At 47.1% G+C, this 18,513-nt stretch overlaps 1 protein-coding gene across 3 annotated transcripts in view; it reads left to right on the top strand.

Moving 5' to 3' along the window:
- LOC135911538 (chymotrypsinogen B-like) overlaps positions 1-9,792 on the top strand; it is a 799,265-nt gene extending 789,473 nt beyond the window's left edge. For all 3 annotated transcript variants that reach the window (XM_065443854.1, XM_065443855.1, XM_065443853.1), the window contains one exon: positions 9,560-9,792. In XM_065443854.1, the coding sequence (XP_065299926.1) occupies positions 9,560-9,757 (198 nt within the window). In that variant the 3' untranslated portion in view covers positions 9,758-9,792. The remainder of the gene's footprint in view (positions 1-9,559) is intronic.
- The last annotated feature ends 8,721 nt before the right edge of the window (positions 9,793-18,513 follow it).

An 18,513-nucleotide genomic window follows, 5' to 3' on the forward strand; every position in this document is an offset into this window, starting at 1 on the left:
GTAGGTGTGCCATCATGTAAGACTAATCTTTACAGTGATTCTTTCATTCCTCGAACAAGCACGGAATGGAACTGTAATGAGTAAGAAGAGCACAAGAACAAGGCCAGCCAGATCGTCTCTTCCATGCCTGCTGTGCAACCAGTGGGCGAGCCGGATCGCCAGTGGTTAACACGAGTGTGACCCGTTCGGGCAACCAGCTGTTCCTGCTCTGCGTCACCTGCCTTCTCGGCTACGAACAGACGTTACCATCGGAACTGTTCAGTACACCCATTACAATTGGTGGAGGTGCGGGGTATTCAAGAACATCTACACCCTGGAACTCCGGTCTCGGACTCTGCCTCCCGCCATGCCTGACTCTCGCCAGGCGACGCCGCCGCCACCCCCCGTTGCCTGCTCTGGCGCTGTCCCGCAACGCCATCCAGTGGCTTTCAGCGGTACGGATGAACAGGACGTCAATGACTGGTTGGCTACGTACGAACGGGTGAGCTTGCACCATCGATGGGATGATACCTCCAAGCTAAATGCCGTCATATTCTACCTTGCTGGAGTGGCTCACCTGTGGTTTATAAACCACGAAGCCGACTTTCAGTCTTGGTCCGCGTTCAAGACCAGTTTTGCTGCAGTTTTCGGTCGCCCTGCCATCCACAAGTTGCGCGCCGAGCAGCGGTTACGAGAGCGAGCGCAACAACCCGGTGAAGCATTCACCTGTTATATCGAAGAGGTTTTCGACCTATGCAAACGTGTGGATGCTTCTATGCCTGAAAATGACAAATTGAAGCACATTTTGAAAGGCATCGCTAATGACATTTTTCAAATGTTGATCGCCAAGAGTACGCGCACCGTAGCAGAGCTCATAAACTTGTGCCAAAGCTACGACGAAGTAGAGGCAGCGCAAGCTGACCAAGCGCCCATCAGTGGCTGACGAGGCTCTCTCTTCCATGACAACTTTCTCTGATCGCTCCCCCTTGCTCACACAAATCCAAGCTTTCGTGCGGGAGGAAGTTGCACGCCAGCTTTCTCTGCTACCCTTCGCTGAGCTACCCCAGCAGCAACCACTGCAACAGCCTCCCACACAGCTCGCTCCTACGCTCCGGCGGGTTATTGAAGATCAAGTTGCTGAGGCTCTACCTATGCAGCATCAGCTGTATACCTGGCGCCGCGCCACCTACTTACGCATCCGTCGCCGCGCAGCCTCCTCGCGAACCACTCCATGCGCTACTTCCTCGGCCGCTACCACCCCTTCGTCGTCCCGTCCATCGACCTGCTCCTGCCTTTACTAATCCTTGGCGCACGCAAGACAATAGGCCCATATGTTATGCCTGCGGTATTCCCGGCCATGTTGCACGACTCTGCCGCCGCCGTATGCTGCACTCTGATGAGTTCGTGCAGTCGCCTCCCAACGCCGACGTGCAGGCTGCCACGACATTTAGGTATTTTAGTCGGCAGGCGAACAGGCCTCCAGCCGAGCGCCCGGTCCTTACACGTCGTTCGCCTTCCCCGCATCGCCGCTCGTTATTCCCCATGCGTCGGCGTCCTTCCCCCACGCAAGTAGAAAACTAAGCGCCGCAGTTCAGGAGGCAGGAACTGCGCCGCCATCGATCTGTACAAGTCCTCCATTATCGCCTTCAAATGTAGTCGACCTTACTGTGGACGGCCTCCCCACCGTTGCGCTAATTGATACTGGGGCATTTGTGTCTGTCCTAAACGAACGCCTCTCTCGCGCCTTACGAAAAGTTACGACGCCACTTTCTGGGTTTTCTCTTCGCACAGCAAGCGCCCAGCCAGTGCAGCCTTCAGCAGCATGCACAGCTAGAGTTGTTATTCAGGGCGTTCTCTATATTGTGGGGTTTGTTGTTCTGCAGTCCTGCTCTCACGACGTGATGCTTGGGTGGGACTTATTTCGCGAAACAACGCCGTCATCAGTTGTGCACGTACTGAAGTCGAGTTATCGCCTCTGTGTGACGTGCCCCTCGTCGACACCACTTCTCTTCCCGCTAAGCTAGTCCTTCGGGGAGACATCGTCATACCGCCGTACTCGTCTGCCGTTGTTCCCGTCTTCTGTGGCGCTGTTTCTGAAGGCGCTGTCCTCTTCACTCCTTCGGTACTCTTCATGACCCGCAAAGACGTTCCCCTCCTTTTCGCCACGCTTGACATTTCAGTCGGTTTCAGTGCCACCGTTGTCTGCAATCCGCTTCCTACAGCCCTGACGGCTCTTTGCGGTGAAGCACTTGGCCATGTTCAGCCTCTTGATGACATGTTTATAACCGACATCCTGGATGCTTCGTATGCAGAGCTTACTGACTTCTGTGCACTTTCCCCTTGTGCTCCGCCATCACCTGACTTCTTCACACCTTTAATTGCCGATGACCTTACTTTCGAGCAGCGCTCCCAGCTTCATCACCTGCTTGACCAGTTCCGTTCTTCTTTTGATGTCGCTCAGCCTACTCTGGGTCAGCCACCACATCTACACTGGCTCCAACGCGACATTGCGGCAGCTCCCGTACCGCGTCTCCGCCAAGGAGCGTAAGGTGATCAGTGAGCACGTGGACGACATGCTTCAGCGCGGCGTCATTCGACCTTCCAATAGCCCGTGGGCATCACCGGTGGTTCTCGTCACAAAAGAAAGGTGGTTCCATTTGGTTCTGCGTCGATTATCAACGTCTTAATAAGATAACGCGAAAAGACGTCTACCCTCTCCCGCGCATTGACGACGCTCTGGACAGCTTGCAAGGCGCTAAATTCTTCTCTTCGTTGGATTTACGCTCGGGATACTGGCAGGTCCCGATGTGAGCAATTGATCGCCCTAAAACTGCCTTCATTACTCCAGATGGTTATACGAATTTAATGTGATGCCATTTGGCCTATGCAATGCGCCTGCTACGTTTGAACGAATGACGGACAATATCTTGCGCGACCTAAAATGGAGCACGTGTTTGCGTTACCTCGACGACATCGTTGTGTTCGCCCCTGATTTCAGCATGCATCTTCGCCTTAGGTAAGTGTTGACGTCCTTGACCAACGCAGGCCTGCAACTGAACCTGAAAAAGTGCCAGTTCGCCGCACGCAAGCTTAGGATTTTAGGTCACGTCGTATCACAAGACGGTATTTGCCCCGACCCATCAAAACTTCGCGCCGTGGCAGAATTTCCGAAACCTAAGACACTCAAAGAACTCCGCGCCTTCATCGGCCTCTGCTCTTACTTCAGACGCTTTGTTCGCAATTTTGCCTCCATAATATCACCTCTGACACAACTCTTAAGTGGTGCCAACGACCTCTCCTCCTGGTCTCCTGCATGCGACACCACGTTCGTGACCTTACGCCGTCTCCTGACGTCTCCGCCTATACTGCGACACTACGACCCCACCGCCCCAACTGAAGTGCATACCGATGCCAGTGGTATTGGCCTTGGAGCTGTCCTTGCGCAGCGCAAGTCTGGCTACTCCGAGCACGTCATTGCTTACGCCAGTCGTGCGCTGACCAAAGCGGAACGCAATTACAGCGTCACAGAAAAAGAATACCTGGCCATCGTTTGGGCGCTCGAGAAGTTTCGCCCTTATTGATACGGCGGGCCTTTCAATGTGGTTACAGACCATCACGCCCTTTGTTGGTTATCCTCTTTAAAAGACCCGTCTGGCCACCTTGCCCGCTGGGCTCTACGCGTTCAAGAATACGACATACACGTCATCTACCGCTCAGGTCGCAAGCACACTGACGCTGACGCTCCGTCCCGCTCTCCGCTGCCAGCCGACACGGCTTCCCTTTCCACCATTGAGGCGGTATGCTCGGTCGACATCGACACCTTCGCATCAGAACAGTGCAAGTATCTTTGGATGGCCTCTCTTTTGGATCTCCTTTCCGGCTGGCCTGCATCTCCCATCTCCCGCTCCCTGCGTCGCCAGGCTGTCCATTTTGCTGTCCGGGAAAACCTCTTGTATCGACGCAACTACCAACCCGATTGTCGCAAGTGGCTCCGGGCTAAGACTTTGCGTTCCGACATGTGCGCGTCTTTCCATACTGACCCACAATGTGCACACGCAGGCGATTTGAACACGTATGAGCGCCTGCGGCAACGTTACTACTGGCGAGGAATGTTTACTTTTGTCCAACAGTTTGTCCGCTCGTGCCCGCAATGCCAACGCCGCAAATCTCCGCCTCATCCGGCCCACGGTTTATTACAGCCGCTTCCGTGCCCTGTTCGTGCCTTCGACCGTGTGGGAATTGACCTGTACGGGCCGCTACTGCTAACACCCGCTGGCAAACGATGGATTATTGTCGCAGTTGATCACCTTACACGCTATGGTGAAACCGCTGCTCTACCTGCAGCAACCGCCAGTGACGTTGCATCCTTTCTGCTCCATCGTTTCATTCTTCGTCATGGGCCACCTCGGGAGCTGCTGAGTGATAGAGGGGATGTGTTTCTTTCGCAGGTGGTTGGAGCTCTGCATGCTCAATGCCGCATAGTTCACCAGACCACCACGGCGTACCATCCTCAAACTAACGTGCTTAGGGAGCCTTTCAATCGCACCCTTGGTGATATGCTCGCCATGTACGTTTCATCGGAGCATACAAACTGGGACATCATCCTCCCATTTGTCACTTACGCATATAATACGGCTACACAAAGTACTACAGAATTTTCTCCATACTTCTCTACGGTCGCGATCCTTCCCATACCATCGATACAGTTTTGCCTTATACACCAGACAGGTCAGAGTGTGCTCCCGTTTCAGCCGTTGCCCGATAGGCCGAGGAATGCGGTCAATTAGCCCGAAAGTACACCTCCGCCGACCAACAACGAGAAAAAGCCTGTCGTGATGGCGATGCTACGAATCCATACTTCGCTCCCGGCACACTTATCTTGTTGTCCGTGCCTTCTACTACGCCTGGACTTTCGACAAAACTTCTTTCGCAGTATGGTGGACCACACCGCATCATCGAACGCACCTCTCCGGTCAACTATGTCATATAGCCGCTTACATCGACATCCGACAAGCGCCGCCGTGGGCGGGATGTTGTTCACGTTCGCCGCCTGAAACAATTCTGTGACCCGCTCGTCTCCACGTCGTAAATCGCCAGGATGGCTCCGCTTTTCCACCGGGGGTAATTGTAATGAGGAAGAAGAGCACAAGAACAAGGCCAGCCAGATCGTCTCTTCCATGCCTGCTGTGCTACCAATGGGCCAGCCAGATCGCCAGTGCTTAGCACGAGTGTGAGCCATTCGGGCAACCATTTGTTCCTGCCCTGCGTCACCTGCCTTCTCGGCTACGAACAGACTTTACCACCGGAACTGTTCAGTGCACCCATTACAGAACCATCTTCCCACTGGCATCGCCGCCATCACAGACACTACTAACTTCAAGAACGCCATTCAACATGCCTTTGCTTAAATCCAATGTTATTTCATCATCATTTATTTTCCCTTAAAGACCCCTTTCAGGGTAGTATTACATAAGGGGGGGGGGGCAAAAGCATCAAGAAACACTATGGTCATTATTATACAATGGTTAACCCATTTCTACAACGGTTAACAAAACTTAGTGCGCATGCTAGTAGACGATGGGCAAGAAAAATAAAAAAAAAAAGTAAGGTACGAACCGGCAGTAGAAATGGCTACACAACCGGCAATATAACAGAAACATTTTTTAAAAAGTTAGACGTTAGAGTAACAGCATAGTATGGGTAGGTTAAGCGTTTTAAAAACATGACAATACGTGTCTCAATTTATCTGGATTACTTTCATTCACTATGCTGTTGGGTAGGGCGTTCCACAATTCAATAGCACTAGGTAAGAAAGAGTTGTCAAAGGCATTACAGGAACCATGGAGACGTAGACTCAGGTTGTTAAAGAGACGCCTAGAAAAGTGGTTGGGCGGTAGTAAAAGAGTGTTCCTGAGATGTGGGAAATTATAATATAGTTTGTGGAAAAGGGAAAGTTGTGACATCTTCCTACGAAGCTGAGGGATGATTTAATGCCGCTTATACTTGTATGCCAGTCATAGTTTGAAGCGATAAAACGTGCTGCGCGATTCTGCATTGCTTCGAGCGCGTTAATAAGATAAGACTGGTGAGGGTTCCAAATTGGTGAGGCATACTCAAGTTTAGTCCGAATGAACGTTTCATAGGCGAGCTTGCGTACGGGAACAGGAGACAGAAAAATCGATCTTTTGAGCAGGACAAGTGATTTAGAATAGTCGTTAGCAAGTTGAGTTATGTGTGCAGACAACGTAAGCTGATTAGTGATAGTAACGCCTAGATAATGGTAAGAGTCAACTTTAGTCAGGGCTGAGGAATTAAGAAAGTAGTTGTGGGTAATGATGTCCCGCTTGCGAGTTACACACATGTACTTACACTTGGAAACGTTGAGGGACATGAGCCAAACCGAGCACCAATTTGCTATTTTTCTTAGGTCTTCTTGGAGTATTAGTTGGTCATTATGGGAGGATATGCGCCGATACAAGACGCAGTCATTAGCGAATAACCGAATTGATGAAAGAATGCTATTAGGGACGTCATTTATAAAAATTAGAAACAAAAGAGGTCCGAGCACAGAGCCCTGTGGTACACCCTGACAAGACTGGACTACTTGACGACTTGAGGTTATCGATGACAGTGCATTGTGAACGATTTGTGAGAAAACATTCAATCCAGGAAAATACAAGCGGGTCGAGATTAAGACAAGCAAGTTTCGCGTTAAGACGTAGATGGGCGACATGATCAAACGCCTTTGCAAAGTCAAGATAGATAAAATCGGTTTGGAAATGGGAGTCAAGGTGGAGGTGAAGGTCTGTGGTGAATTCGAACAGCTGCGTTTCCCATGAGTGGCCTCGTCTAAATCCATGTTGATTGGGAAAGAAAAAAGAGTGCTTGTCTAAATAAGATGCAATGCTGGAGTACAATATATGCTCTAGTATTTTACAAGGTATGCAAGTTAGGGAAATAGGGCGGTGATTACATGGACTGGAACGACTACCGGATTTGTGCACAGGTACAATACTGCTAATTTTCCAATCATTGGGAATAGTGGAAGAGGCAATAGATTGAGTGAAAATCAATTTCAAGAAGCGGCTAGATTGAGATTTGGTGCTCTTTAAAGCCTTGGCCGTTATGCCGTCTGGCCCTGGCGCACTGGAAAATTTAAGGTTATCGATTAAATTGGAGATTCATTGAGTATTTATAATAACAGCCGGCATATCTGAAAAGTGAGTAGATGGCAACGTAGGAGTATCAGTGGGAGGTTCATTAGTGAAAACCGAGCAAAAATAAGAGTTTATGACATCGGGACGCTGATTCACTCAAACAGGAGGCCCATCCGAATTGATTAATGCGATACTATGACATGAAGTACGTTTAAGTGATAATGAGTTCCAGAATTTGCGAGGGTTGACACCCAGAATGCTCAGCAGGTCCTGGTGGAAATATTTGCGTTTAGATTGTCTCAGCAAACTTGTGTATTCCCGCAATACCATAAAGTATTTTTCCCATTTTTACGGATTGTTGCGTCGTTTGTCGCGGAAAGTGCGTTTTTTTCCTAGATAGTTTTTTAAGGTTGTTCGAATACCAGGGTCTGCCGGCATCCCCGCGAATTCGTACAAGAGGAACATGAGCATCAAGAAGAGACAAAAGTTTATGTTTATAGAGTAATCAGTTTTGCTCAACTGTTCTGGAAGGGGCTGAAAAATGATTCTAGCTGATTGTTAATTTCTGCAAAGTTTGCTTTATTGTAATCTCGGATGTATTTATACACGGCTGGTGGGTAGGAGGTTCTATAGCTATGTTAAAAAACAAAATCTTGTGATCGCGAACACCTTTAACGTATTGTAATGAATTTATTAGTTCATTATTGATAGTAAGTACTAAATCAAGAATGTTAACTGCGAGTAGGTCTGGTAACTACTTGGCTAAGATTGTACATAAGAACTGCTTCCAGGAAATGTTTGGACGCGCGGATTAAAGCGATGCAGTTTTCCCAGTCAATATCCGGAAAGTTGAAGTCGCCGCATAGCACGTGATTAGCACGAGGAAAACGGGAGATTAGATTGGATATGATGGAATTAGGTTCGTTTGTAAATGTAATGTCACAATCAGGGGGACGGTAACAAGAAATCAGTATGGTCGTGCTTGTCGGCATTACTATCTTGAGACAAAGGGTCTCGTGGTGACTTTCAGTAGATAAGCGAGAAGAGGGCAGCCATTGTTTGATAAATACCAAGACCCCCCCCCCCCCCCATGACCGATCCTATCTTGCCTATAAACGGTATACGATGGGTTGTTCAGAAGTTCGTGGTCCTCGATATCAGAGTTTAGCCAAGACTCTGTGATAACAACATTGTCAGTGTCATCATCCGTGATGATCATTTCCATTGTTTCTTTTTTCGGCATGAAGCGTCGAGCATTGGTTAACATAACTTTAATCGTATGAAACGTGGAGCTCCTTAACGGCCCATAACTTGGTATGGTAGAGTGGGAAAATGGAAGATTTTTAATTCGAGTTGATGGCTACTTTGTTAGTTCTGTGGCTCAACCAGACTCGGCGTCATAGACAAACTGCTTGTCTTCTATGATGAGCCTATCAAAACGAATTTTAAACGAATTTTGTTTGCACAAATTGTTTGTTATGTTTACCCCACTCCTTTCTGTAGTGCCTCCGGGTCTTGAAAGTAAATAAATAAATAAATAAATTATTCATTAATTAATAACATGTTATGGTAGTTGATTCGATTGACTGTTGGTGTACGGAGAAAAATGAGCCGTGAAAGACACTTGTTCTAAAATTGATTCCCCTTATTTTCCATTGGTGATGCCGTCTTGGAGATGAAAAATGAGGGGGCAAGAGGTATGTTTCCCTGTCGACTTTAACCACGCCATAATGAATTCTAAAAAGTGCTTCTAATAGCCTGTTTTTTCTGCACCTGCCGTGATGGCTAGGACCGGCCTACCGGAGCATCAAGAGGTGAGGCTTAGGACGAGGTGACGAGCGCGATGTTGTGATTGGGCTCAATGAGGCTCCCAGCATGGAGTGCGCAACGTCTTATGGAGGAGCCCCGTTCATAGACGGAAGCGCAGCACAAGTTTTGCGGGGAAAAACGGACCACCGGCGGCTGCGGGCTGGTCGGGTGTCCTTCGGGATCCAGCCCACGAGACGTAGTTCAATTACACTTCAGTAGTTCATCAACCATAGGCCCAAGTTGGCCTAATAAAGGTTAGATACCGACAGACACGCAGCAAACTTGGCGAAGATACCAAAGAATGTTAACTCTATTGAAAAAGAATATCTCATTATTGCGTGCAACGCCGTCCACTACATCCGAATAGTTCGATATGGTGTCTCAGTTAGGTTTGTAATATGTGCACAAGATGCACAAAATGATTCATATTCAGTGACTCACAGGCAGCATTTCTGCCCCTTAGCAACGTAAATGCAACATCGATAAACATATAGCTACTCTACGAAGCATCAAGAGAAAGTACTAAAGCAAGTGAGGCGGTGGAGGAGTACGTTTCCCAGGCTTTACGTAACCTGTGACGTGACTGCCATCCAAAATATTTTTGTGGTTTGCAGGACGACTCCGCTGCTCCCGTCTTCAGTCGAGGCACAGATGGTCGAGGTTTGCTGGTGGGCATTCTGTCTTACTCTGCGGACTGCTCCTCCAGCTCAGCAGCAAAAGTGTTTACACGTGTGGGCATTCACGTGCCATGGTTAAAGGAGAACTTAAGAAGGCATGAGATATATGAGCCTCTTCTTTTGGCGGTCCTGTAAAAATGGTTTCTAAATAAACAGCAAGAAAATATAAACGGAAAGCCTCTTTTCTTCATCTCGTTAACCGTGAAAGCCTGTCTATTATCTATCATGTAATGCTTATCACAGTGAAGATCTTTCTATTAAATTTCAATACGTTGCGCGTGATTGCACTGTCTTTCTAGCAAGTGGTATTAGGGTCGTTGAATTTCGCTCAAAGTTCCGACTGGTCAATGACGAGCTAACAAGCACAGCAAGCCGAAACATCCTCGTAAGAAAATATTTCGCTATAACCCAATCCCGCGCCCAGGCGTAAGGTAGTAGCAAATAACTGCTACTATCAATAACACAGCAAAGGCGATGAGCAAAATGAGTAGAAGATAAAAGCAGCAGCCTACGTTTCGACAAGTGTGCTTGGCTTTTTCAAGGCCAAGGGCACTTGTCCACTTCCAAGTGCCGTGCAACTGGTCCTTCCAGGTACTTTGTGTGTATTCGTGGGCTTCTTTCACGCTCGCAAAAACACTTTTATGTAACTGCCTCTATTGACTTTTTACGCCCAACATTCAGTGGAAGATAAGGGCTTTACTAGCACTTGAGCTTGTTGGGGTCGATGTCGTTGTAGCCCGTATTGTGGCACAGAAAGCTGTATAAAGAGTTTTTCATGCTGCTTTACAATTCTCTCAGTGACACTTTTCATCTAACTATAATAATTCAGAATTTGATAACCTATTGAGATTAATTATGTAATTAGGCTAAATAAAGACATAATCTGGGTGTCTCCAAGCGACGGCAAACATTACCTTCACTCTGCCCAGCTATGAGGCATTTGCACATTCTCAAAGTTTGCTAAAGTTACGTGGGAGAACCTTGCCATAAATAAGATTCACTTAAGGAGGAGATAGAAGGAAATGCGGGTGGGCGAGGCAACGACCGACGGTCTGTTAGCGGCGAGGGTGTAAATTGAAAGGAAGGATGTGCCGCTCAACGACGGAGAAGCGAAGCATGGTAGCGCCATTTGTCATCAAGTTGACCTGTCACTGTAGGATCCTCCTTTCGTGGATGTGGTCTGAAAAATTAGAGGAGGCGGAGAGGGATTATCTGCTCCGCTGGAGGTCAGTGAACTTCCGTCTCTATGAAAAATAGAATAAAAATGGCGGCAGATGTTGGTGCTCCTGAAAAAATATGAACGAAATAAATGAAATGAAGATATGAATGAAAGAAAAGGGGGGTGGTAGGTTGGAATATTATCGAGAAGACAACACCAAAGAAAACTACGCAACCCCATGAAAAATGACTAAGTGCTGTAATGTGTAAAGTTGGGCGAGTTGATGATTAATCATCATACCAGGTTGCTGATGCAGCGCAGAAATCCAACAAAAGGATTCTTGGACTCGGTCCGAAGTTCTCCTTCCAGCCGGCCTTCAGACCACCGGAAAAAGTTGCATTAACGAAAACCACGCCACGTAGTGTGACTGAGGAAGAACGTCCACGTTTCATCACAGAGTGTGTGGATGTGCTTTCCAGGACGATAACCTCCGACAGAAAAGAGCAACACGTAAGGAATGTGATGAACTTTGGCGTGAGGAACGATTTACGGCTTCTTACTTCTGATAAGGAAAGTTATTTTGAAGTAGAACCTGTAGGTGTCTTCCAAGAAAAGACGATGCGAGCGGTAACAAGAAAATTGTCCGTGTCGTCATTAACGATAGTAAGGTCAGAGATAAAGCAGTCACTTTACTTGCAAGCAACAATTTTGAGCGACGTGCCTAGCAGTTAAGCGCTTGTGCAACCTCGAAGTTTTTTTTTTTTTGCCAACACGCATAAGGTTGGTGTTCCGGTCAAAGCCATAGTATTAGAAAAGTACTCGTGGCTGTTAATTGTTTCTTCGTATCTACAAAACCACCTTAAGGCCCTGAAGGTTTCTCATCCGTTTGTTTTACCAAACACTGAAGTGTTAGTATCGTACTTGAGCACGTCTAACACTGGAAGGTGCGATTTCTTCAGAATAAATGTATATAGATTTCTTTTACAACATTCCCCTTATTAGTCCCTTATTATCGAGTGTCAGGCATTGTACAACGGCAGAGAACGATAAGATGGAATTTGTCAACAAACGTGGCGTATCAGTTAATACCTCTCTTAAACTATTAACATTCCACCATGAGCCCATGTTTCTACTGTCGAATAAGGTTATGTACAGGCAAAAGTCAGGACCCCTTCTTTGCCCTTTTTGCACACGGCTCCCTTGCTCGACGAACCCTCCCGTACGCTCAAGACGTCTCCGCCTGCGGGCTCACACGGCACGCCAGATTGCCGGCTCCCGGCTCACTGAGTCTCAGGCCGCGCAGAAGATCCGGTACGACAACCGACATTGGGCCGTTCGAGTGCCGCCTGGCTCCGTTGTCCTCCTATGGAAACCATGGGCGCTATAGCGGAAAACTATTCCAAACTTTCCTATTCCAATTCTGTAATCAGCCTTCCGTGATTGGTCAAAAACTTTTTGGACCACCCCCACTTCCCCTCTCTGTCACGCGACGTGACCGAAACCGTGATAGCTCCCCACCTGATATGACGTACACACACACGGATTATGCATGATTTGGCAGAGCAAAAGAAAAATAGTTATTTCTGATTCGACGTTTTTTCGCCATTCGCCCTCGGCTATGGGGAACCAGCGCTAGAGGTTTCACGACACCTACAGCGCCGCCCTGGCGGTCAGAACGTTCACAACTCAGCCGCTCCCGCGGACGAAAATTGCTACTGGTAGTGGCGTTGCGTGCGCTGAAAGTCGAAGGAAAACAAAAGGATGCCGATGGTACTGTTGCGTATACAAGTGCCACAACTACGTCGGGATGAGGGAGGATGTATCCTTCTGCGTCTTTCCATCTAAACCCTACGAACAAGAACGGAGGCGGCGTTGGTTCCAAGCAGTCAGGCGAGCGGAGTAAGTTCCTGTCTTGTCGCCCTGTCAAGCGGTGCCGGGCTGGTTTCTAAATCGAATTTCGCGTGTGTGCTTGGTTTATTCGATAGTGAAGATGGTCAGCCATGGCAGACAGCACCAAACAGCAGAATCTGCATTAGGCATTTCGTCGGAAACAAAATGAGCAATAGCATGCACCATCCGGCATATGTACCAACCATTTTTCCTTCGCAATACCACCGCCAAGCCCCTTCCAATGCCACCGCACGAAGCGAACGATACGAAAAGTAAATATTATCCATTCATTGCTAAGAATTGTGTGGGAGGGAAGCTGCCTTGTAATACGAGTTGTGTGCGCATACTGCCGGCGCACGCGCGACTAAGCCGCCCATGTGTATTTAAAAATGCGCATGCGGATGAGGACTGGGCGCTGAGATGCATTCGGTAAATTTATGTAATTAGTGCTAAATGTAGCCAGCGTTGTTACGGATCCAGCAGCGGAGCACTCAAACCCTTGCTTGCGCGAGTCAGCTGATGCGATAAAGCTTTCTTCTCCATTGACTGCTGTGGCGAAGTAACATCTGAATTTTTTATGTCTAGCCAGAGAAATATGAAAAGTCTCCAGGCCAACTAATACTTCCGAAACCATAGCGCAGCACGACCAGAGCCATAGCTGCTAGATTTGCGAGGCAGGCTGCCCCGCACGCATGGCAACGGCACACGCGCAACCATTAAAGAAACACACGTGCTCGCCGCGACACACTGTGAAAAATATATAAAGCTTAAAAAGCTTCTTTCGTCATTTCTTCCCTTGAATCAACAAACATAAGAAAGCTGACATACGGAAGTAAAATATGGATAGAATTGAACATGCTCTCAGGAACGGAGGAAGCCTAAAAGCAGTCAAGGAGAAACTAGGTATTGGCAAGAATGAGATGTATGCTTCAAGAGATCTGCAATATCATTACTAATATGGATGAGATAGCTCAAGTGGCTGAGAAGTTCTATAGATATTTATGCAGTACCAGTGTCGCCCACGACGATAATGGAAGAGGGAATAGTCTAGAGGAATTTCACATCTCACAAGTAACGCCGGAAGAAGTAAAGAAAGCCTTGGGAGCTATGCAACAGGGGAAGGCAGCTGCGGAGGATCAGGTTACAGCAGATTTGTTGAAGGATGGTGGGCAGATTGTTCTAGAAAAACTGGCCACCCTGTATACGCAATGCCTCATGAACTCGAGCGTACCGGAATCTTGGAAGAACGCTAACACAATCCTAATCGACAAGAAAGGGGACGCCAAAGACTTGAAAAATTATAGACCGATCAGCTTACTGTCCGTTGCCTACAAAGTATTTACTAAGGTAATCGCAAATAGAATCAGGAACACCTTAGACTTCTGTCATCCAAAGGACCAGGCAGGATTCCGTAAAAGCTACTCAACACTAGACCATATTCACACTATCAATCAGGTGATAGAGAAATGTGTGCAATATAGCCAACCCTAATACATAGCTTTCATTGATTACGATCGAGAAAGCGTTTGATTCTGTCGAAACCTCAGCAGTCATGGAGGCATTGCGGAATCAGGGTGTAGACGAGCCGTGCAGCGGTGGCGTAGTACGGAATCAGGGTGAGATTAAGAAGTTTGCAGGGGCAACTTGGACACAATTAGCACATGACCAGGGTAGTTAGAGAAGTATGGGAGAAGCCTTTGCCCTGCAGGGGGCGTAGCAAGGCTGCTGCTGCTGATAATGATAATTGATCAAAAGTTTTAGGGTTGCACCCACTTCACCTGCCTGTCGCGCGACATCACAAAACCGCAAAATGTCACCACGTCAAAGTGATGTGTACGCGTTAAAGATGCATTAATATGCCGAACAAAAGTGAATTTGGTTCTGAATAGCCGCAGGCTGCCGCGTTCTGAAAGGAATAAAAGATGGCTGCTGCCGATCACTCATGCACTGGCTACTCGCACCTGCCGGAGAGCATGGGTTTCTTTGCCTATAATCAAACTTCTTGCGTGGCCGTGTAACGTTTTCGAGCACTTTCGGTTCGTTTACCACCCGGTTTTGCGAACTTTTCTTTGCTGAGGATCCGTTATAGCGTAATCTTTAAGCTTCCGTTGCATGCCGCCGCAATTTTCGACCACCCACCTCAAGCTAAGTAAAGGAAAGCGGACCAATCGCAGACGCCGGCACCACCCTCTTCATCCGGTTATCGATTTTCAGTGCAGTGGCTCGGCCCCATGGAATCCCTCTCCACTTGAGCGCGTTCCTCAACTCCTTTAAGCCAATTAGATAAGGCAAGTCGTTCAGTTTATGCGATGTTATTCGTTTTTTCAAGCAAACAAAAATGACCTCCTGTGAACGAGGAGAACGTTTGATTGGTCTGTTCAGACAACCCTGCGGGTGACCGTCCGATGCTTGCGTCGGCGGTTACGCAAGTTTGACGTCAGAAGATTGGAATAAAAACATATCGGAATAGTTTTACGTTATAGGGCCCCATGTCGCCGCGTCCGCTTGTCTGAAAAGCTGCTGCCGCGCTGCACGGATCCGATACGGCGTCAGCTTGGCGACTTCACACAAGTACCTTGGCACTGTCAATCTTTGCTGGAAGACTCACACTAATAAAATGACCGCCAAAGCATCGCGCACTCTTGGCTATCTCAAACGTAATCTTTGAGATGCCCCTTTAACCACTCGAAAACTAGCCTATCAGACTTTTGCTCGTCCCCAACTTGAATTCGCCTCGCCCATATGGTCACCGCATCAGGCCTATCTAATACAATCAGTTGAACGAATGCAGAACCGCGCGGTGCGTTTTATAACCAGAAAATATGACCGACAGACTAGCGTTACTAACCTGAAGTTCTCGCTATCACTCCCAACACTAGAGCTGCGAAGGAAGGTAGCTTTGCTCTGTCTCTTCCACAAAATAATTCATAGTCAGCATCCTACTACCCTTCCCCTTACCGAACCACATCGTACATCTCGTCGTCTTTGTAATAGCCACAGCTTTAGGCGCATATTTGGCCGAACCACGGCTTTTAATTCATCAGCGCTCCCGCGTGCCATAAGCTACTGAAATGATCTTCCTGATCGCATCGTTGCCTTTCATGACTCTGCAGCCTTCAAAGACAAAGTACTGCTCTGGTTTTCTTAACTGTTGTATTCACTGTCTTGTACTTCGTTAGTCACCCTTTCAGCCACCATTTCAATGTTCCTTCATAGATTGCATATACTGTGCAATATTTTTCTGGCCTTAAATTTGTAACTTTATACTTCTCATTAGTTCTCTGCGTCCTGTGAAACTGTTATTCATTGTACAATGATGCACGAGCTGCTTTTTTGTATCTTTCATTTTCTGTACATGCCCCCCTCACACAATACTCCTATTTGGAGCCTGTGAGTATTTTGAATAAATACATGAATATACGAGATGACTCCCTTGTCCCACGGACGCTGTGCATGTGTCGCGGCTGAAGGCTTACTTTGCCGCGAATTCCCTTCCGTTATAGTTAGCGCCGAGACAGGCGGGGGCTATGTTAGGGTGCAACCAAGAGTGGTGCCAGTCAGAAGATTTGGCGTGTAGAGGTGGATAAGTCTTGACAGCCATCTTGCTTATGCATCGTATCCTGTCTTGTAAATATTGTAAATCCGTCTTCATATGTGACTTCTGCAGCGTAACAATATGTACAGGCTAAAATGGTGCTCCGGATTTTAAGACACTTTTTCTAGCTAAGATTGACAAAGCAATTGATTCAAACCTTAGCGGCCTTGCGGCAAGGGATTTCCGTTTTGTATATGTTTTTTTTCCTATAGTCTAACATGGTGTTTCGGAAGAGTGGAAGAGGTCTTGAAAGTTTTCAAGGGCAACAACCAAGGACTGAATTTCACTGTTGGGCTGCCAAAGAATGGCAACCTACAGTTTTTAGACATGGCGTTAACCAGAACGTGGGACCACGTTTGCTAGTCCTACAATCCACGACCGGAAGAGCCCTTGCTTAGCTACTATTCGGGACACTCAAGAGTCGTAAAAAGCGGCATAGCTTTTTCATGTCTGCGAATGGCCTTAACTAAGTCTTGCCCGGACAAAATCAAGTTTAAGCCAAGAAGTTTTCAGGCTGAAGAATGCAGGATACGAGAAACATGTGCTGCGTAGATCAGCCTATAAGTGGATTCGTTATCTGCGCAATGGCTACCAGAAGGAGCGTAACAGGAAAGAGAATGAAAGCAAAAAAAATTCTGTCAATGCCATATTCACACAAGATTGCGCCTAACCTAAAATGTTGTAGAAGTAGTTTTTACAGCACCTAATAAACTCGGTAAAATATGTGTTGGAGTGGATCGTAGACTTTAAACAAAAACAAAACTAAATGGATATAGCTGCACGATGAAGCATAGGAAAGAGTTTGTCAAGTGCAGGTCGTCCGTTGTATACTGTTTGCCCACATCTTGTGAAAAAGTATATATCGACAAAACGGGCCGGTGTGTAAACACAAGACTTTTGGAGCACAAAAGGGCACTGAGGGGAAATATTCATTCCTACGTTAGAGGCCGTTGCTCACAACGTGGCTGCTGGCCGCGTTACAATGACACTGCAGTTCTATCGCACCATAAGGATCAGCAGGCCAGGGAAATAGTGGAAGCTTTTCACATTTACGAGAGAGGTGAGGTTCGTATCAGTCTACCACCTTTTCTTCTGAGGCACCACGTGGTCTCCTTTTTGGAACGACACTAAAAAAAATGTGTAATAAAAATTTGTTAGGGGTGCAACAAATAGGATAGGATTGCCCACAATGATAGATAGGTTGGCTATCTTTGACGCCCGAGTAAGCGTGGGCAAATGAATTTCAAAGTGTTTTTATCTTGCCTTGCTTATATCTTTGAGTCCGGGCTTAGCTTGCCGGGCTTATCTGGGCAAGTTAAGCCCTCGATCACCTTCACTTGCGAAACTTCAGAGTTGACAACTGCAGTTCCTGGACTTATTGTTGCTGTTTAAGGGTGTCCATATATGCTGGTAATATAGTCCGAGGACAAGGAAGGGACTGCTCCCTTTAACAGTATCCATTCCAAACTTGTCAAAAGAGGAATTGTAGTGAATTGCCTTCATTCAGCCCTAATGAAGACGTGTTTCTACGTTATGAGCGAAAGCATCGTCCTCCAGGTCACACGGCTGAAAGAAGCCGGATGCCCATCGGTTTTAATTATTGCGGTTTCTGAAGTGTTGCTTCGAGACATTGAGAACCCTGATCCAAAAAGTAAGCCTGGTAAGCAATAAAGGCCGGTGCAGGTGATTCCGTATACTCATAAACTGTCACACAGCATAAATAAGGTTGCTTCGAAGCATACGGTTCCGATTGTGCTTCCTCGACCATGCAAGTTATCAAAAATGTGTCCAGTGACAAACAAAAGAAGTTGCCGCAATGCACTACTCAGCATAGAAATAAATTCCCAGACTGTGTGGCAAATGTTGGTTATGAAATTCATTTTTGTTGCGGTCGCCGGTATGTAGTCCAAACGGGGATATGGGCGCATAATCTTAATGTAGGTAATAAGACATGTGGCTTTCTGGCTGAACATTGCAAGCTGTGCTGCACCAAGTCAAGATTTCACGACACTAAGTTCCTGACGAAAGCAAGAGACCGGACCGAGCGAGAAATATTAAAAGCGCCTTTTATTAAAAGATCAGCAGACAATTGCGTGAGCAAGCCATCCATTTCTTTAATGACGCTAAGATCGAGCTTTCTCAAGTTTTTGTTTAGGTTTTAAATCTTTGACTTCCTTTTCAAGGTTCTTTATTTGTTTCATTTTTTCTTTCATTTTTTCTTTCTTTTTCGTCACCGAAGCCTGCTCA

The sequence above is a fragment of the Dermacentor albipictus genome, chromosome 7 (genome assembly GCF_038994185.2).
Source record: "Dermacentor albipictus isolate Rhodes 1998 colony chromosome 7, USDA_Dalb.pri_finalv2, whole genome shotgun sequence".
In the NCBI taxonomy this organism is placed as follows: Eukaryota; Metazoa; Arthropoda; class Arachnida; order Ixodida; family Ixodidae; genus Dermacentor; species Dermacentor albipictus.